Source organism: Lethenteron reissneri, chromosome 18 (assembly GCF_015708825.2).
Source record: "Lethenteron reissneri isolate LAM-NWPU_2019-01 chromosome 18, ASM1570882v1, whole genome shotgun sequence".
Lineage (NCBI taxonomy): Eukaryota > Metazoa > Chordata > Hyperoartia > Petromyzontiformes > Petromyzontidae > Lethenteron > Lethenteron reissneri.
Genome location: NC_083796.1, coordinates 14345516 through 14367502, shown reverse-complemented (window position 1 = coordinate 14367502; position 21987 = coordinate 14345516). Strand labels below are relative to the sequence as shown.

Below are 21987 nucleotides of genomic sequence, written 5' to 3'. Positions count from 1 at the left end.
GCAGACGGAACGTGAAATAAATCATGGTTCACACAGATTCCACAATTAGAACTGCAGCACTGCAAAAGGCCAAAGGACAACCCAGATAACGAGCACAGCAACGGTGTGGATTGTTGCGGGAACTTGTCTCTGTTGTTAACACAAAGCACAAGTTCCCTCGTGTTCAGTGCTTTGCGGTGCTATTTGCATGAATGGGGGCCGTATACAATCAACCGCTGTTATTGTTTTTATTATCCCCTGGACTTTCTCTGATGTCAGGAGCTTCAGTGTTTACTGGTGCGCCGCCGAGTTCCTGGTGCAGCTTACCTCTGTACCCTTGATCGTGTTATGTCGTGTCCCTTATGTTGTGTTTCGTGCCATTTTTTAAACAAAGTTAATCTTGTTCGCGACGTACAGTTTTGAAATGTAATTTGCACGATGGTACATATAAATACAATTATTATATAATATATAAACTATACATTTTATAAATAATCAACAAAAAAATTACCGATCTAATTTTAGATATATTTAATATAATCATGTATACACTGCTCATACACACCATGATGAGCGAGACATGCTTGCAAAAATGTCCACATCTTTCCTTGTCAACTCAACATAATGGTTTTAATTGATCCATCAGGCGGCACATTGCACACAGAGAACGAGCAACCATATTAATGGGCACAAATGCTCACTTAAAAAAAACAGAAGGGAATTGTCAACTTCATTTATTAATTACTGCACAGCTTAGTCAATCTCACACACTGTGCACCATTAACGTCTCAGCATCACACCATCCCTGCAGATTAAACTATAGCTTAAGCTTGAATTAAATGCATTGTGCTGGCTTCAGCCACCAAAATGGTAAGTATGCCATTGCACAGAAGATAGGTTGGCTGCCGCAGTGCAATGGTCATCACACTGGACTTGTAATCCAGAGTTCATCGGTTCGATCTCACAGAGCAGCAGCTTATGTATGGTTGGGTAAGACTGGATATTCTCACCTCCTTCAAGACTTCTTGGAAGCGTGGCATAATAGGCCAAAAACCACTTAGAGGGGCTCTCTAGAGCCTCTGGAGAGACTCTCACGCTAGCAGTGGCGTTTGCAAGCAATTTCCTGCAGTGTTGCAGAATGCAGACAGCACTCAGACATGAGAAGGACGATGAAGATTGCCAGAAAGTTGTGATACCACTGGATAAACTTCCCTTTTTGTCTCCCACGCAAAACAAAATAAGGTTCCTTCGCATAACCGTATGGGCCATCGGGGCGTGGCGATTCTAGTGATCACTTATTAAGGCTGGAATGATGAACGACGGAATTAACTGGTAAGCCCCCCCCCCCCACCCATTTTTGCCTCCTCACCACTGATCTTTACACATTGCGCCAGGTACTCACAGTTAGGTTCGAGTTGACATTGGAGAGCCCCAGGACGAGTTTTCATACCAAAAAAACCCACCACATAAATAGGAATTTAAACTTAAATTGCCGCATTGTGCTACCCAATCGTTACACCACTACTCGCCATACACACATTAAATACACATGGAAATACTGGGGACCGTTGGTGCAATGTATGCTAAGCTTTGAGTTGGACCGCATTGGCCATTGCACACGCACTGCCGTACTGAACGATGAACCTGGCGACTCGAATTCAATTCCCAGCCATGGCTCAGGATCATCAATGTACATGAGCACGGGTGACCTTTGACCTCTAGCGTAGTATACCGCTTGCATCATATAGTAGTAGACTGTGTGTGAATACTGTCCTGTATACACATAAATACAATGCATTATATCATGAATAAGTGTGAATATACACACACGCGAGAGGTTCACACTTAATAGAGAATAAGGTACATCTTACCATGTGTTAGAATATACTGCAGTATATAAGGGTTATATTACTATATACAGTATTCCCGCTTCTAGGACCTACTGCATACCAAATCAGAGCTCAGAAGCTAAGCAGGTATGAGCCCGGATAATGCATGGATAGGTGACCACCATGCATAACAGGTTGTTATAGGATGTGTAGCTATGTGGTGGCCAGCAGCAAATGGCAGTACTGTATAGTAAATGTCATTGTTGTAAAGTACTTCTATGCTCCTGCTTATATGCTCCTCGCCTGCTATGAAGACGTACTGACCAGCGTGATGAAGTATTGTCAAATCCTTCCCACGACGAACACAGCAGAGGGAGGCTCTCATCCAGCAGTGGATTGACAAACGCGTTCTACGTGTGTATATATTTACAGTACAACCCACGGCACCTGGGTCTGCCCCGTGACCTCCTGCCAGCGAGCCTTCAACACTTCACTTAGCCTCAAAGTGCACTTATCCTGGCACAAGAGCCGTGGTGACGTCACCGCCACTTGGTGGTCAATGGCGGCTGTTTTTTGTGTTGGTTACCTACATATACAAGAGCATCACAAGATTGAAACAGTGTGTAAACGAGGGCAATGGAGTTCGTGCTTCATACCTTGTTATTGCATCCTTCCTAATTCTAAATCTCACAGCACAGCCGTTGAAGTTAACACGATTAGCATTGTATTAACGTTTGCAACCCAATCTCCATCCTGCCTCGCAATTTAAGGCTGTGTCAGTCACTGAGCCACGACAATTGATGAAGAAGGCCATTCAGCTCAAAACGACGTTATCTTGCTTTTCGGTCAGAAACGGCGATACAAAAAAAACTCGCTCTTTATTTTTACCTAACCTGATCCTCGCTGTTAACATTGTTGAACCGTTGCAATATTTCACGTTGGGTCACGAGCATTCTAAACATTCGCAGGTATGTGGAAGACAACAAAGAATGTGCAAGCGTGCTCAGCCAAGTAGATTTGAAGGTCTAAACGGTTATAACCAAGGAACCAGTTCCTTGTTTCTATTAAACAGGGCGATGGCTTTATTAAACGCTCTCGTATGAATGACTACACACCTCCTAAACGCAACCCCAGACGGTTTGATCCGCAGTGACACACATACACACGCGCGTTGCACATCTGACACAGCTGGCCTCATTCCCATCACCGATCAATAACCCTATTCCAGGAGCAGGCTTGCCTGGCCCTCATGCACTCATAAGCAATCGTAGAAAAGTGCTTAATTTAGCCGCCGTGCGAAATGTACGGCCGGCGGACTTTTGAATAATGTTTACATTAGACGTGGCCCACATCAATACAGGGCAGTTGACTCTCTCCTCGTGTTCAACGTCAACATTCGTCACCACTCATTGGCCACCCCTGACACGACGTCTGAAACATCCACGTTTAACGTGGGCTGAACATTGCATCTTGAGAGGGTTTCAAAAAAAATCACAGTAGAGAATCTTTGTAAATTTCACATAGAGAAGTTACAATGAAAAAAAACAATTGGCCCTCTTTCAATTCACTCCTGGAGTAAGGTCTTTTTATGCCATGTGGGTCATGGAAGTTATTAAAACATATGTTTTACCATGCTGTCAGTCTGAGTTAGCACACAGAACCGGTTCAGATATCAATCTCCACTGACGTTAACCGTGGCTGGGAATCCAACTCTGGTACCACATCATAGTACCGTAGCGTTAACTACCCACTGTGACGCCTCGCTCTCTTCAACATGGACACGATTTTAATAATATCCCATTTTATTCTCGAGTCTGATCAATCGAAAGCGAATAATAACCGTTTAGAGGATACGGCTTTAAATCCTTCCGTAGAGACTGTTAGGGCAGTTTTGTTAATACCCTAACAATAGCGGATGTAAGTTGTGCGTAGGGCTGCATTGACCATTGCACCCACACTGCTGTCCACGCAAATCGACGTCAAGATCTGTGCTGCGGCTTCCACGCCCAGTATTATATATATCTACCCGCAGAATACAAATACTGTCACAGGCAAGACGTACCAGCCCTTTATACCGAACGTTAACCTTGACAATCCCCTCAACAACCACGTACTGTGTTCAGACATGCCGCATTAGCAATGCTGTAGAGTTGGTTTACGCTGCCTAGAAACCGGTTCCTAAATGATCATCTTATTTCTCTCGATTGTTTAGCTTGTGGTAGCTTTATCCTTCCAGTATCCCTGAGTATAAAAACATTCATTTATATTAATTTCTGGAATTACTTTATAGAGATAATGACTATGTATTTGACGCAGGTCTTACTTTAACTGGTGCTCATTATAACGGTGTTGTCATGTTATTTGGCAATATTTTGATATTTTTTACAAATTAATGTGTGTGCATGGAACATCGTGGGTGGTTTACACAATTCAGTTTAGAAAACGATACCACTGTAATAATTTAAAAAAAACTTTATATTTAAATTGCGCACCACTTTTTACCAACTCTCAAGAGCGCGCTATTGAAACAGGGACCATGACAATGTGACGACGACGCGTGCGGGTCCGATATCAAACAACAAAACAAGGACCTCGTACAGCTACATGAGATGCAACATTGTGTACCGGCCAGTGCGGGGAGAAATGAGCCGGTAAAATTATAGCAACGAAGATAGCGACGCTCGCGGATGTCTTGATGTGCACTGCCGCAGACTCCCTGACACCTCCCACCACCCATCAGTCACAAGTGAACATGGGCACCAGATGTCCAGAGTGTCTGGGTGCGGGCTGAACGGACCGCCGTGTGGCTACGGGCAGCACCTCGGCACGCTCATTTTGCTTTCATAACAATGTGACATTCAGGGCCACGCTTTGTCGGAGATGTGACCCTTTGACTTGATAGCCTAGACGGTCATCATTAATTGATAACATAAATGTGTTCATTGAGCTGTATGTGGTTCTCTGCAGGGGAGCACTGTCCCTTCCATGACACTGTGTAGTGTGTGGACCAATCAGCTTAAAAGATAATGCATATATTATCAGAATATGTTTTTTTTTGCATTCTGACCACAAGTATTGTGGTTAATGCAGACATGATTCCTTGTAAAAGGTGTCAGTTTTGTTGCCATAAAAAAGGGGAAAACCCTATTCTTATATTTTGATACTGGCAAATGAGGTCCCATGATGTAGATGCTCTACCCCGAGCTCTCATTACTCTGATAGTGCATTGCCTTTGAGCTGTACGCCTTTTGGCGTCCTCTGGTCTAACACCGTTTGAGACGAGGCTCAAAAGAAAGCTGTCTCTGGTGTGGACCAATCAGTTTCAAGGACAATGCATATATTATCAGTGTGTTTTTTGTTTGCATACTGACCACAAGTATTGTGGTTAATGCAGACATGATTCCTCGTAAAAAGGTTTCAGTTTTGTTGCCAGAAAATACGGGAAAACCCTATTCCTATATTTTGGTACTTAAAATTACATTCATGTGACCCTCATTAGCATGTATTCCTACTTTTGAGACCTTCCACTGTACATCCTTCAAACACAATATCCAGAGGTGGCCAGGTATCTCAAAGGTCAGAGTGCAGATCCAGCATTGCTGAAAAACGTGCACCTCTAATAGTTGCTCTTCATTTGCTGTACAATATCACCAACGGACTGAGATCTGGGCAGCCGCACATGATTAAACCATGTTTTCACGTGTTTAGTTTATTGTTTTTACTTAACTTGGCTATGAGAATTATAGATACAGTAAAATCACTTTGACCCAGTCAGGAAAGAAACGTGACAGCAGAGTGCACGAGCAGTGCATCACATGTGCGGGTTTTCCGAACGGGATCTCTCCTCCTCATGACATGGTGTTGATCACACGACTGGATAACGCGTTGGAAGAAGACAACAGAGGGGGAAAAAGGGTTGTATCCAACGTGTACACAAATCGTGCACCCTTTCCTGCACCGTTAGCTAAGGATTATTTTATTTCGTATGTGGGTCGCAAAGTAGCCTACCTTCGAGAAGTTTTAATGGGAACCCTATGTTACCCACCATGACAAGTTGTGTCGAGACAAAGACGTTGCTCAAGAAAGCCCTGGGACTCGCTCCGATCCGCGGTGTCGTAAACCGTAGAGAGCTCTCATCATTTGTCTGAGCTCTTGCACTAAGAAATGTAGGAGAAGAGCAAATGGCTCCCATGTGCCCACGCAATTTACAGAACTTTGAGAAAATGTGGTCTGGAGTTATTTTATATTCATGACAGGATCATGTACGATGTGTTATTGGCACAGGGTAGCCATGTCACAGCCCGTGAACCATTTGATATAATCTGAAGCAAAGTATTACTTTCAAGAGTTTTCTTATTCTTACCACCAGTCTCACCAATCCCCCTCACCTGATTGATAAAAGTGTATGATACTCAAATGTTTATACTCAGTGTTTGCATGGAATATTCTTCTTCATTATCATCACCCATAATCAATCCATTGCTGAATGGTCTCCATCACCATGCCTCACGGTTCTGTGATGTAATATTCCACTGACCACTCGTACACGAGCTGATTTCATCGCTCCATCTCCCCCAGTGGACGTCCTCTCTCGCACGTGTTCCCATTCCTTGGCTGTCACCCTGTCACTATTCAATGACCATTAGAAAAGAATGGTGACGTCGGGTGACTTCTCCTGCCCTAGCCCACATTTTTGGATCTTTCGGTAAAGTCACGTAGATGAAAGATAATAATAAATGAAAATAACTAAATTAGATCACGACGTTTCGGAGGCAACACAAGCTTCCATCATCAGGTGGAACAGCCACAACAAAATTGCTATTCACGACAGTAATGTTGTAATTTTGCTGTGGCTGTTTCACCTGATGACGGAAGCTTGTGTTGCCTCCGAAACGTCGTGATTTAATTTAGTGGTTTTCATTTTTTTTCATCTACATGACTTTACCGAAAGAACCAAAGAGTATGGATCCTTGCAGTCACGAAAACTTCAAATCTAGAATTAGCCCACATTTGTTTTTCTTCACAATTTAATTATAACATGCCTGTGTTCTCTAATGCATGCTTCCCTCTTCGTGTCTCTCAATATAATTCAAACCATGCATGTCTCTAAATATATTTTTCATAACCAATTTTGTGAAACCGTTTGTCATGGCAGGTAGTAGTACAAGCACCGATTAAACACTTGCAAGCGAAACGTGAATTGATGCAGGTGCAAATTAAAATTTGCACACAAAAAAACATATGGCAGCTGTGCTGTATTAAAATACGCGTACATTCTAAAACTGTGAAACGATAGACACCAATCAAACAGCCTGCGCAGTAAGAAAGCAGTTGAGCCGAACCGTAGGATCACTGCCAGGACTCCCTGCCGGCAGTTTAATCTGCCTTGTTGCCAGAGTGACAAGAGCATAATTTGGATGTAAGGCTCAAAGCTTGGCAACACGAATAAAGAAAAAACAAGAAAAACTCCCAGCTTTCACCGGCGACTGTAACTCATCTTCGTTTGTAATTTGATACTGCGCGACGTAGGAGAAAAAATCATTAAAAATATTTTGACCTTATTGCTGCAAGCGCTAAAACATATGAACATTAAAAACTTCATACCGATGTTCCGTTTTTAGTTTATATATATACGCCTTTACAATTGAGTTGGTTTTAAAATACACTGCAGAATAGAGGATGGTGTAAAAATAAGATTGACGAGGGTGCTGCGGAACGAGACGAACAGGTCATATGACGCTCATTTTAAATAAGGGAGTTTCCAAATGTGGGGGAGGAGACACGAGAAAATTGGGTACTCTAATGGGGGGAGGAAATAAAGAAGTTACGCGGTCATTGCAGACCACTGGCATGAACCATTCCACGGCTTACAATTCCAATCTCGCCCAGCAAAAGGATGCCAAAGGAGGTCGGCACCTTCGGCCCGCTTCCTGCCATGAAGACGTGCATGTGATCGACACGGGTGACAGACGGAAATTAAAGGGGTTGCCATCGTAACGCAGAAGCTATCACTTTGAACTCAGCAAGCAAAGGCACCAGACCAGCACTCAGTCAGTCACCAATTGTTGCTTCTCCTTACACTCTTATTGACTTACAATCACACTCCAGCAACCTTAACTTACACCCAAACTCCATTTGCCTTGACTTACAATAACACTCCATTTGCCTTGACTTACACTCACACTCCAGCTGCCTTTGACATAAAAACCCAATACATTCGTATAATAATAATGATGTAGTGGCGTGTATAGTGTCTCTGTGGTGTAGCGCCAGTCCCGACAGAAGGGCAGTACTGTAGGTGTGGAGCCTCTAGCACCAGGAGGAGCATGGAACGGAAGGGCCCCTTGGGGGCATAGTTCGGGTGACAGCGAGAGAGAGGTCGGGTGAGGACATGGTAGTCTGGGTGAACCCGAGAAGGCACGTGACCGGATGAGGTAGTAATGAGGGCCAAAGAGGAGGTGAGAGGGACACGGGATGTGGGCCCAGAGTCTCCAAGAAGGATCTGGAAGGGGGCGTGGCCACACCGCAGCGGATAAAGGCCGAGTCCTGAGAGCGATCTGGGCTGTTCGTCTCTGGGAATGGAATCCACCAGCTACATCTTCGGTCTTCGGGCTTCACGCACGGCATCGTGGGCCAAGCAGTGGAGTGGTTACGTAGTTAACCGGGGTGGTCACCACCTTAAGTCATTATCCCGTTGAGTGGTTATGTAGTTACACGTGGTGGTTACCACCCTATATCATTATCCCATCAAGTCATATGGTTACCCCGTTGTATTAAGAACTACTTTATACATAAAAAAGTAAAAAAATTGTCTGTCAGTTTGTGGCTTTGTGTGTGTTCGTGAGATTGTGAAGGATTTGGCTCTCCAACAGTGGGGTTTTAAATTAAATAATTATAGCCAGGTACCACGCCGTAAGCCCAGCTGTGAGCAAGCACTATTACTTGTTCCCATCCGTCAACTTTTAATAAGTTTAATTAGCGATTTAGTGTGATTTTTTTAGCGCTATCTCTTTATTTATTTATGGATCGTGCGCGACCATACCAACCCACGCGCCTTTGGTGGGACGGACGGCCCATGCCAAGTCGTACGCCTTAGTGGGAGGGGGAAATTTTCTTTCGCGTTATAAATGCTTAAAAAATACACTAAACGCTGAGCTTAAATCTTCACTGTGTGATGTCCCCCACACAGCGATGCGTGCAGTTACTAATATATACAGTCGCTAGATGCTACCACTATAGGCCGTAGATATTACTGCAGAGCGGCCGGGGAGATCGTGGCTGGGGGGGGGGGGGTCAGGGGTAGCAGGCCCAGCCCCAGCCTGTCAAGGTGCCACCTCGGCCGGCTGGACAATCTAGGCGAGGCCAGAGGCTCTGCACGAGACTAGGCCTCACCACGCCACTCTGTCAGGTGAGTACTTTGTGCTATAGAGTCGATAATTACTGCTATAGAGTCAGCATGTATTACTGTAGTGATAGCAAGTACCACCACAGTCGGTATGCACTGCTGTAATCATAGCAGGTACCACCACAGTCAGTATGCACTGCTGTTAGATTTTTAAGAGTAGTTTTGAAATATTGTTTTGGCCCGGGCTAGTTAAGAAAAACGTGTTGGCTCCAAGTTCGAGTGTGCGCCTCTGGAACCCACTACAATAACAATAACGATAACAATGCCTTTCCTCATAGCACACAGATGGTGCTATGAGGAATGGTCATTGTCCAAAAGTCACATGATCTATTTTTTTTATACCGCAGCGCTATTGATGAATATGTTAAGAGTGTTTGTTGTTGATTGTGCTTGCAAACCACTTATGTGCCTTTACTTTACGGCATAAATACAGGTGTGAATATGTTTTAACACCAAATAGATACCTATGACAAGGCATACAGTCGGCATTAACCACATACTCGTGGTAAAATGCAAACAAATATGCTTTTTTAATTAATTATCTTGATACTGCCAAAATGGGTCTATGATATTTTATGTTTATGTCTACTTAATTCATTATTTAGCGATGAAAAGCAGAGCTGCGACTCCCAACAGCGACATTCAACCACGTTCAACCAGTGATAAACGTGTGTAAGAACACAATTCAGAATTTCATTCACTCACTCCACCCTGACCGAGTGACTCGGGTAGCAGCAATGAGTGGAATTGTTACACCGGCCATGCAATGCCTTGCTTCTAAACACTCCTAAATGTGATAACAAAAAACAGGAAATCTACAAAGAGCAGGACAAATATCCTGGATTGTGAGGAGAATGAGGTCAGTGATATTCATTGTGCCCAACAAACACTGCTAAATAATTTAAGATATATTTTATAATTCACTTAAAAGCTTGTGGCTGCACCCACTAAAAGCCACTCCCCTCAATAGTACCCAACTGACAAAATCAATTCCTTTTGGTGCAATGTCCCACTGATAGGTTTCCTTTACAGTATATCCAAGTGACACCCATTTGAAGCCACAATGCCCTTTTTGCAGGGTCAACATTAAGTACAATACAGTACAGGTAACCAAAACTAAATCCAGGTTAAAAATAGTTTATCTCTGTTCGTAAAAAAAGTACTGTGTATTCACTGATACACACAATGTAGAAAGCTTGCTGCAAAGCGGACGTGTGTAACATGGGAGTACAGTTCGCGTGTGTTTTACCAGAACTGCAAAGTGTGTGGATCAACCTTCTTGGTTCTTTCGGTAAAGTCACGTAGAAGGAAAATAATAAAATAATAATAAAACATACTAAAATCATTCTCACGACGTTTCGGCCACAACGCAAGCAGCCGTCCAAAACGTCGTGAGAATTATTTTATTATTTCCCTTCTACGTGACTTTACCGAAAGAACCAAGAAGATGAATCCCTGCAGTCACGAAAGCTTTAAATCGAAATTTGTGTGGATCAATTTAATACGTAGGCTTTCGCGACCAATATTATTCATAATATAGGTTTTTGGGTCAGATGTAAAAAAATATACTTGACCAAAAATACCACGAGATCATGAATGCGGCCACGTTTTAAACTGAAAGGTTGTATTACAGTAGTTTTGCTTAAATAACGTACATGTTACTGAAACTAAAATGTGGCATGGGAAAATACAGCCTCGACATACATGGTTGGGCTAACGTCAGGTATATCTTGTACCACCGCACCAAAGTCCAAACATTTTCAAGTGTCCAAGTATCCTCATGTTGACATAGCGGTGGGTGGCACTCCTCCAAATTGGCAGTGCCGAGTCAGCAGGAACTTCACATTCCTAAGGCAGGTGCCTGTCCACCCATAAAACAACCGCTGAAGACTTTTCACAAAGTGGTCCTCATTTTATATATTGGTTGATGATAGGTTGAATCGACACACTACCAGGATGTTAATTCAACAATTTGGAATGTGTAACTCAGGGCTACCTCAAAAGTCAATGCACAGCTGGGAATAACCACCAAAGAGCATTACACTTTGTTCTTCACTAGATGACTCATAAAAACATTGACTCCGAAAAATCCAAAAATCCATATTGCAAAGGGTTAAACATTTTTCATAACCAATTACTGCAGAAAATGTCTTCAGAAGCAGGTATGTGATAATGTGACATTTAGGGCTCCCATTCACAACTCGCACGCAATGAGTTGTAGTTTGGTTTGCGACATAAATAATTGAAGGCTCACTTTGCAGTGCGCCACCCGATCACAGCGTGAATGTTAAGTAACTCATTAGTAAAGGTGAAGTTGGGAGCGAGCAGGCGATGGACAGAACCAGCTTGTGTTCCATGTGAAAGGCTCATTTAAAAATAACTTTAAGTCATAATCCTCTACGTCTTTCATCAATGAACATCAACCCAGCAATCCATGTCCGTGCGTCATTATATTCCCAAACAACCTTAGTCGTACGCATGCGTCAGTGGAAAATAAGGTTAACAAACCTAGATACATTTGTAAATTGTACCTTATTCAATTAAGGTACATTTGTAAGATGCGCCTTTATCAAATAAGCAAAAGGAAACGTGTTTTCAGGATGCGAGGCAGATAGCTAAATTTCCGCTGTAAATGAATGTAAACACGTTACACCATTTTGTCTTTCCTCATCTGTCAGTTGTAAATACTGTACAGTGCGTGGTATATTGAAATAAATACGTAGACGACACTTTGTGGACCAATACATTCCCTTCATGAGAATATCTGTGAATGGTAGAAGTTAAATAATCGGAAACATTTTAATTCAAAAGCAGGGAAATAATTTCCAGGTTGGTCAATGCCGAACAAGTTGTAAAGCAAATATCCAACACATTGTAGATTTAAAATATTGCGTATATTTGTATGTCGATATTCCAATATAGATACATAAGAACTAACACCTGTCGTTCTTAATGTGAAGGTGAGACCCAAACTGAGTTATACGCCTCTATTTCAAGGGACATTCAACGTCAAAGTGAATTCCTGCTCAAATGAGCACTGCAGCAGTACTCATCTCCTATTTACAGCCATGCGCCAGTGGAGGAAATTCCACATTCCTGTGGCTGGGACAAGTTTATCCAATAGTCAACCAATGGTGAATTCACCACAAAGTGGAACTTATTGTATTGACCCTCCTGGATCGATGGACTGAGTCACCCCACGACCAGGATTAAAACTCGCAACCTGCCATGCCAACTGACCAGACTTGCTTCAAATGCAGTTGGAAAGGACACGTGCAGAAAACAATGGCACGAACAACAACAGCTGACTGTAGAAAGGCCATGGTGGGGGTGTACCACGCCCTTCCAAGTAAAAGGCTCACAAACGGCTTCAGAGAAGAAAAACATTGTAATCACAACAACACATGCATAAAACCACTGTACAGTACTGTTAAACGTTTATGAACTATAGTCCACTTATTTATGACTCCTGGCATCCCTGATGTCCATAGTTCAATCCAGGCAAGGTGGCTGCAATTAATCAGGGTCCTCAAGCATAGTGAGATGATGGTCTGAGCTCAGTCAACGATGACTACACAAAAATACAATCACGTTAAATTTGGATTTCCATTAATTCGGCTAAATTCCAACTATGAGAATTAAAATATCAGTTTTCTCGTCATGTGAAGAACATCATTATCATATGCATAGTGATGGGGAAAGTTCTGCCCCCTTTACTGCGTGTTGACCAGCGGTCACTCGGAGGAATTTAAGAGGTAGCTCTGTCATATCTGCTTCTGTGGGCCATTCTGCAATGCAAAGGGTTGCAGCGCCCTACTAAGAGATCGGAAAGGACACTTCATTCTGTGACATGACACCGATCGTACGATCAGAATACATTTTGGGAAAATTACCCCAAAAGAACGTCCGTAGGGTCAGGCCAATGTGTGATTCTTCCCAGTATCCACAGTGCACTCTTTTACCTGCCGTTTTGCATCTAAGAATTCCGCTTCGTAGATGAGGCACTAATGTTTATTCGATTATTATGCGCAGCGTACCACATTTCATATCTCAGGCCTCAGATGGTGACGCAGTACACTCAACCTATGATCCGTCCATGACCAAATCACCTGGAATGCACCCCACCGCGGTCGTATCTGGGAAGCCAAGCAGGTTTTAGCCTGGACAATGCATGGATGGGCAACCACCATGCATAAAACAGGTGTTGTACGCCCCTGCAGGGTTACTTTGTCAGCATAGGGCACTGCAAAAAAATTATCTATTGTTGTACTCACTGGCGGAGCCAGTGGGGGGGAGGGCACGTGACCCCGCAAAGATCCGATCGAAATTCCTAATTTCGATCGGATCATTGGGGTTTATTAGTAATACATAGGCATTTTGCGACCCCCACTACCACTGTGTAGCATATTATTATGTGCCAGGGACTCTACGAGATGATAGGACAATAGTTTGAGTCCATAATTGGCAATAAGTAACGACAAAGCAGTTATAAGTGACTCACAGAATTGTGCGCAATTGCGTACACATCACACGACTTCCCTGAAGGCAAACACCTTCAGCGAGCGCGATTCCGATCACGCAACGCGGTTCGAATTCGACCCTCGATCGATGGCTGCGCCATCGCCGCACACGCGTCGAATAAAAAGAAAGGGACAAGTCCTTACTAACAACTCGTTTTTATTGCTGGAAGGGCTGCCCCCACTACCTGGAAATCCTGGCTCTGCCATTGGTTGTACTATACATGCTCCAATACCTAGGCTCCCCAGCTTCAGCAACCCACAGTGACCAGCATGATGAAGGGTGGTCGGGTAACCCCCATGACCCGCAAGGCGTGGGGAGAGAGGCCCTCATCTTACAGTGGACTGACAACAATGGATGTGAATTTACATGATTTATTACTCACTCGTTTCAACTACATAGCGTTGGCAATACTGTCGTAGATGTATAATGGTTCGCAGGTGGATAATCAATATTAATAAAGTGGGCGCATATTGCACGATGACTAATCTGTGACGAATAGAGTGAGAAGCGATAATGCATATTTAAATACATGAGTATCTGTGGCGGTGCCACATGAGCATTCTATAACCGCACGCATTAGCGCTCATTAATTGGCTGAAAACATCTTAATGTATGCGCATGTGCGTTTGCAGATTGCAACCGCGTTGTGATGCGATTGCATAAATTACACTGTGTAAAAAGGATATGTTAATATCATTACTGTATTATTTTAAATAATGCCCTCTTATTGGCTAAATGTGGGTCGATGGCCCTTTCAACATTCACATCCCGGGCATGAGTGCATGCTCGATTCCCATCGGGAACGCATGCGGTGCGCGTTATCACCACACACTCTGGGAGAGGAGCATTGCGCAACGTTACGGACTGCAGTATTTAACGTTTGTCGTTATTGTAAAAAAATATTTACTGGAATTTTAAAAAACTTTCAATTATTATTTCACCACACCGTTAAAAGCTGTTAAGGTGTAATACAAAACATAGATTGCTGCTACAACACTGGGTCAGGTGACCCGCCAAGGCTGCTGCCGATTTTATCAAGAAAAAAAATCTATTAATATTTCATGTGTGATTGTGCATTGCGTAACTAAAGGAGGAGGCTTATTGAATGCATCAATTATTTTAATTACAAAGCTTTGGCTGCATTATATTTCTCGGCACAAAGCAAGCCGTGCTGGAAGAGGAATATGTGGCTGCAGTTTTTGTAGGTGGCACGTGACGTGAAGCATAGTCCTTGTAACGGCTCTGAAATTCCCCCAAGTCCACAATTTACACAGACGGACTTGCTGGAAATGTCCCCAATTCCCGGCACAATAAAAACCAATATAAACAAGCTCTGTGTATTGAATAGACGGCAATGACCTCATTAATAGATCATCAAAGTCAGCGGAGATCAATATAACGTGACTACAGCAACATTTATCTCTTAAAGGCTTTTTTTCAAGTCATTCTATTGCACTGTATTTTGTCAATAGTTAACTTTAGGATCTGGCAATGAATTGGTATTTACTCCACCATACTTATCCGTTGGCTAAAAAGGAAAGTTTGTAATAAACCATCAGGCTTGAAAATTAATTGCATCCTAGTTAACGATTATAATTGATTAAATACGTAATAGGACTGACATTAAAACATATACCAGTACCATGACTTCCAAGTGGGTGTATGATTTTTGGTGATTCAACAAATTCTGTACATGCGTGTCTCGCTTAAAGAGCGTTCTTTCTACGAGTATCCGCTATGACGAGAAATTTGAATCTCGACCAATTTGTTCGCAAAACGAGCAAAATGTTCGCATAGCGATCGAAAGCCGATCGATCGAATGCATTCTGCGGCGGCAGGGGGCGAACGGGGGCCCGGAGCTGTTTGTTGACCAGCTCTACCCCACACTGTGTCATACTGTGGAGGGGGGCCGGGTTATTGCATCATGCGACATTGGTGAGGTGTAGGAGAGGGAGTGATGCAGCAAGATACGCGGGAGTGGTGAGGACAAGGGGTTGATAAACGTCACACGAAATTTGGGTGAGGCTCAGACAAGGGGGGTAATGACATCACGCGACACTGGTGAGTTGGAGGAGAGGGCTGATAACGTTGAGAGACACTGGGGAGGTGATGAGAGGCGTAATGATGTCACGCGACATTGGGATGTGGTTCTGACGAGAGGGCGCGATGACGTCACGAGACGCGAGGGAGTGAATGGGAGTTATGATGTCACGAGACACGTTCGGAGTTACACTTAGAAACGGGAAGAACACACGGATTGCCGATTAAAATGCAAATTAGAGGTATTACGTGAACTGCTTAGAAAATGTATTGTGGCTTGGGAAAGATACATCACTGTGTGTAATGGCTGGCAGATTAGGCTGGTTATAGAATGTCAGCCAAAGGAGGAAACACACCAAAGAAGATGCCCACCACAGAGATGGAATGATGGAATCAGTCCACGTGCAGGAGTGAAATGGATTGCGGTACAGCAGAGCCATGAGGGATGGCGACATCGTGAAGAGGCCTCCACACAGCAATGGATAAACAACAGCTGGGGATTATGACGATGGCGTCATGCGCGTGACGTGGCAGGCGTCACGCATGAGGTGCTTTGAATATCCAGGGACAATAACGTGACATTTACCTAAACTTCAGCTACCCTGTGCGTCTGTGAAACACTGTCGCTGATGCCGTGATGCATTCGTGACGTTCGTCAACACAATACTTGGAATTCTGACGCAAGAAATACGCAAGGTAGACGACGTCACCCACAACAAGCATTATCTTGCCTCATTTATTGCACACGTGTAATGGCGACATAGAGTGAGAAATTAAAACAAGACTGCAAGTGGTTAGTGAACTGAACTATGAACCTGATCACCCGAGTTCAATTCCCAACCGTGGCGAGCAAGGAGTGGCAAGACATTTTTACCCGACAATCACATTCGACATTTTGTTTGTAAATTTCCATCAAATAATTCTTGAGATTGATCGAGTCCTTTGCAGTTTTTGTCTGTCTACTCGTACAAGATGGTCAGCGTGGATCAATCACTCAGGACTGATTCAGAAATCATTCTCCACTGTTAGCCGTGGCTGAGAATGAAACACAGGTCGGTAGGTTAAGAGAACAGTGTGATAACCACTGTGCCACCATCCCTGAGCTTTCCACAAAAGGAGGATAACATACATTCCACTCATCTTGTTCGGTTTCATTCAGATATCCTATTGCATGTTAACTATACAACCAAACACAATAGAGCGGGATTTTAAGCACTCCTTCCACTCAAGGACCAAAGCGAGCCCCCCCCACCCATGCCTTTGGCGGACCTTGAAACCAGACACTATAAAGTCCCCACAGACACCAACCACATGTATATGAAACTCCTAATTTAGAAATATGTTTACCCAGCTGACACTTTGTGGTGTGCTGCAAATCCCCAGCACGGCAGTGTATTCCAAGAAAAAGTAATTATGGGAAAACTGATAAAAAATGCTATTCTACTCAAACTTTTCAACTCTAAGGTGGTCAATAAAAGAGAAAACATGATTTTTTCATTTTCATTTAATTATATATATTTCTATGTACGTGACTTTACCGAAAGAACCAAGAATATGAATAAGAATACATGATGGTCAGATTACAGTTAAAGATGACAGCCATGTCACTTTTACTGTCATATAAGATGTAAGAAAAAACATTTTAAATGGTAGAAATCTGTTGTGTGGGGTAACACATGACCGCTGGAATGCATCAGCTTACCTGGTGGTCCCGAAAGCTTTGCTTTCTTTACTGAAAGACAAAAATACAAGAAAAAACATTACTGTGAGCAACAGCTCTATGAAGTTCCAATACAAATTTTTAAAAAAGCATTCACATGCATGGATATTATAACACGTCTTTGGAAATATTTAAGTAGCAAACGTGTTTTGCCCTCACAGCCACAACACTGGAATATTTGCAACAACTCCAAACTCTGGTTTGCGTCTCGAAGTTTGGGGCAACCCTTTGATAGATTTGTCTGTTCAACAGCGTAAAAAGCCTAGCATTTTAATTCGTTCACAATTGTTCACAATTGACAAACTGACTTAATATTATATTTTATAGGTAATCCATGATTCTGGCTTGCTATATTTGCTGCACAAACACAAGGGAACTGTCGTTAACAATGCTGGTGAGAAAAAAACCCGATGAACATATTGTATAATCAACTCCAAACATGATAACAAAAAAAACAACCACCTTCTCTTCACACAGAACATCAGGTGCAGGTAATGCAGTCCTTGTTTACCGAACGATATTTTCGTTCTGAGAACATCAACACTTTGTATCGCGCCTCACAAACGCAATGGCCGAGCTAATAACTGAGGTACATGAAATGATTCCACGAACATTATACCCCAATTAAGCTTCAGGCCTTTGGCAATCCACTGTTGGATGAATGTGCTCCATTAATGTACTGAGGAAGCTCCCAGCATGTGCAGCGAAACATCAGACAATCATGTCCAACAACAATTGATAACCCAAAAAAAAATCAGGGGTTCATAGGGGTCTTTTGACCATACTTCACCATGCTGGTCAGTAGGAAGTCATGAAGTGGTGGCGCAGGACCAGTTTCGATATCACTGACCACTGATGTTAGCCGTGGCTGGGAACGACCGCAGGTCACCAAGTTCATTGTGCAGTGCGCTACCCGCTGCACCACCACTCCCTCCTCACCAATCGACCCCAGCATAGGGTGTATCAAATATGTATAAATGTGGCCATTATTCAATATCGTAGAACTCTTCTTGTTCACAACATGAGTATCCATCATATCATTTCAATCATTCAGCAAATATTGCTTACACAAACAGCTGCCTGAACTGAGGCGATACCGCCCAGCCACAGCGGCCCGCTCACCTCATCTATCCCCTCTGCAGATCTCCGTGGGAAATTCTAAGGGCGCAATAAAACCTGTGCAACGGGAAGCGTATGTGACTTAGCAAAGTGGGATCCTGAATGTGCGTGACCTGGCCCACTGCACCCAAACATCCGAGGGGCCAACTGGGTCCTTGATGCCCCTTTGTCTTGGGAATTTCAAGCCCAGGAAATGATACCTGTGCACTGGAGACTTCGGTCCTTAAATAACGCATATTAACTTTGTATTAAAGGTATAACCAATACGCTGCCTCGGACCAAGTTATCCGGAACGTGACAAATCTTATCAGACCTTGGAAGCTAAGCTGGTTTGAACCTAGATAGTGCTTGGATGAGGGACTGCCACGCATAACAGGTGTCATAGGCTTCTGGAGGGCTAATGTTGTTAGCATAGGTCGGTGCAGCAAAGTTAATTGTTGTACTGCCCTGTGCTCCAACGTCCATGCTCCCCACCTTCCAGAATGACCAGCATGGTGACATTGTCAAATATCCCCCATGACCCACATGGTGTGGAAAAGCCATCATCCAGCAGTAGATAGAGAAAAGAGCTGTGCATGTAAAAAAAACTTAGATAAAAGCATGAAACACTCATGCCGCATCACACACAATGTACTGCGCATGGCATCGCAATACTGGAACATCACACGAGGAATCCCCCGAAATGTATTCAGCGTACGATTCCGTTGGCCAAATATTTTAATTGGCCTTAAATTTTCTAGAGATATACATGGGAGACAAGAGGCAAGCAAGCCCTCTGTACAAGGTGCAACATCGTTTTATTTATTTTCGACCCGAAGATGCCGTATGCTGCATTACAGGACATCGAGACCTGGTGCAGTGCAGATGAAACTGCTGCCCATGCAATAATGCAGGTGCGATGACGTTTACACACCATCGTATATAAGACTTCTTATATACATATAAAGCACGGTATTCAGTTAGACATACATGGGGGTAAAAATAAACACATTCCTGCGGAGGGAGCTGGTAGGAACGTTGGGTTGCTCGGTCAATGGCCAGGGTCAACGGTGCCGTGGTGTATTCTGCAAATATGGCCGACTGTGAGGGCGGGCACAAGCCGGCGGGCACAAGCCGGCGTGAGTCGGTTAAACGTTGAGTTTTATAAGGGCACCACGGGGTGACCAGCCCCTCCCCACCCAGCCCCACCCTCCCCACCCTCCCCACCCAGCCCCACCCCACCCTCCCCTCTCCACCAAGCCCCACCCCTCCCATTTTTGGATGCACGACGGACGGACACAATAATCCTCTGTGGGCTGGTGTAACCAGAAGGTATGAAGGGCGAATAGCCAAAATGTTGGTACTGCTTTGGCAGTGAAACAAATGACAATGGCCATACATTTGTACTTACACACGACTAGAATTGATTCGCTTGTAAAATCAGATTAGTGTGAAATATATTGAGAGGAATGGTAATGTCAATAACTATGTTGCATGCACTGTGATGCTTTGCAGTCCTAATGAGTTGCAAACATTTGTGAAATTACCCGAGACCTTTCTATACCCAACACAATGGGAGTTGAAATGGCAAACCAAGATTTCGCCACCTCTGCCATGAGCTCAAGAGATGCGAGTGGCTGCTGAAGAATAGCCGGCGAGGTTTGTCTGGCACCTTCTTCTCCAATTCATTCCAACTAAATCACGGAATATACGTGGATTCCGTAGCCAGCGTGTTAGAGGACGTGGTCACAAGTGTGTAGGTTGTTGGTGTTTCGTTCCAGTGTTTCATTGTGCTGTGATGTGTGGCTATAGTAGGACGATCGTTGACATTCTTCCCTTACCCACCACAACAAACTGTGCAGAGGTGGATTGCCACGTATCAAATGTTTGTTAAGGTTGGTCGTCTAAATGACGAAATGGACACACGTGGCAGTTCTTTTGAATTGGTGGTCTGCACAATGCCGAGAGCTTTCGCACCTAAGATGCTGCACGTCTTACATCTACGCGCAGTGGTGTGCTGCACACACTATTACAAAGGAGGACCCTATCAGCATCAGTCTACACGTGTTATTTGTACAGTGCTGTGTCTATATACAATAGCATTAGCATAGGGGAGGAAGAGGGGAGAGCATGGGGGATAATGGAGGATAAGGTGAGGACAGTAAGGGATAGAGGAAGGGGGGGGGCAACAGCATGAATTGGAAGGGGATAATGGCTTGGGTGAGGGGAGGGAGATGGAGGGGTGGTGGGGGGAGAACAGAAAATATAATGGAGGGTAAGGGGAAGGGATATTGCAAGGGATAATAGGGCGTGACGGGAGGGGCGATCGTGGAAGCAGGCTGGTGTGTGCTGTGGAGGGGGGGGGGGGGACATTGGGAGGGATGGGGCAGTGGGTGGCTGGAGCAGTGTCTCTCAAGGCTCCGATTCCCTCTAGCCTCCACGCTCCACGATGTTGTTGGACAGTGTGTGTGGGGAGCGGTGGTGTAGCTGTTAGCGCGCTGCGCTACGAACTCGGCGACCCGAGTTCGATTCTCGCTCACGGCCAAGACCAATGACGGTTATCGGAACCGGTCCTGGGCATCCCCTAGGTCGACTCAGCCACAAAATGAGTACATGGTGCGTTGTGTTAAAAAACATCGCCACTGGGGAAACAAAGGCGGCCGGGCGTGGTGTTGGCCACCCACCCCCTTTTTTGTGTGCCGTGCCGGGCTTCATAGGTGCTCGCTAACTGCACTTGCCCCAACAGTCTGTGAAGACTATAAGGGGGATCTCTGTCTTTGTGTGTGTCAAGAGAGGCGGCAGGTGCGGGCACAGGTTGAGGTGTGGGGATACCAGCAACAACATAGCTGACTTCGGATAGAGGGACACTGAAATATATTGTCACATCTAGAACGTCTATTTAGCATCATTTGCATTTATGGCTGTATGGAAAAAAAACGTATTTGCAATTAAGTCAAGGGATGGGATCACTTAAATTATGATTTGTAAAAAAAAATTCGCTCAACAAAATAATCACCTTCCGATATCTGTCCCTTCACGTAGAGAAAATCAAGAATTGTTTTGGTACACATCATTTTTGGCCACACGACATTCTGTTCGCGACGTTTTCTTCATTGTTTTCTGTTATCATTTCGTTTATTTTTGCGTAAAATTAAGAGGAATTACCCTCGGATCCTGAATTGCATCGTCTAGCGCCAACCACACAACCCACGCAACGATGCCTGTGACCCAATAAAATGTACTGTGCCGTCACTTGCCTTCGTGGTCAATCTAGCATCACAATTAGTATGCGTGTAAACTCATCTGCATGGTCGTTATTGAACCGAGCCCTTCTCTGCATTCCGCGATCGCGGGTTGGGCGGTGATTCCCGTGGGCCCCCACGATGCTTACCGGG

The 21987-nt window shown here is 44.1% G+C and overlaps 1 protein-coding gene across 5 annotated transcripts in view; it reads right to left on the bottom strand.

Annotated features, from left to right (window-relative positions):
- LOC133343901 (protein unc-13 homolog B-like) overlaps positions 1-21987 on the bottom strand; it is a 174415-nt gene that overhangs the window by 146662 nt on the left and 5766 nt on the right. For all 5 annotated transcript variants that reach the window (XM_061553886.1, XM_061553890.1, XM_061553887.1 and 2 more), the window contains exon 2: positions 17477-17506. In XM_061553886.1, the coding sequence (XP_061409870.1) occupies positions 17477-17506 (30 nt within the window). The remainder of the gene's footprint in view (positions 1-17476; positions 17507-21987) is intronic.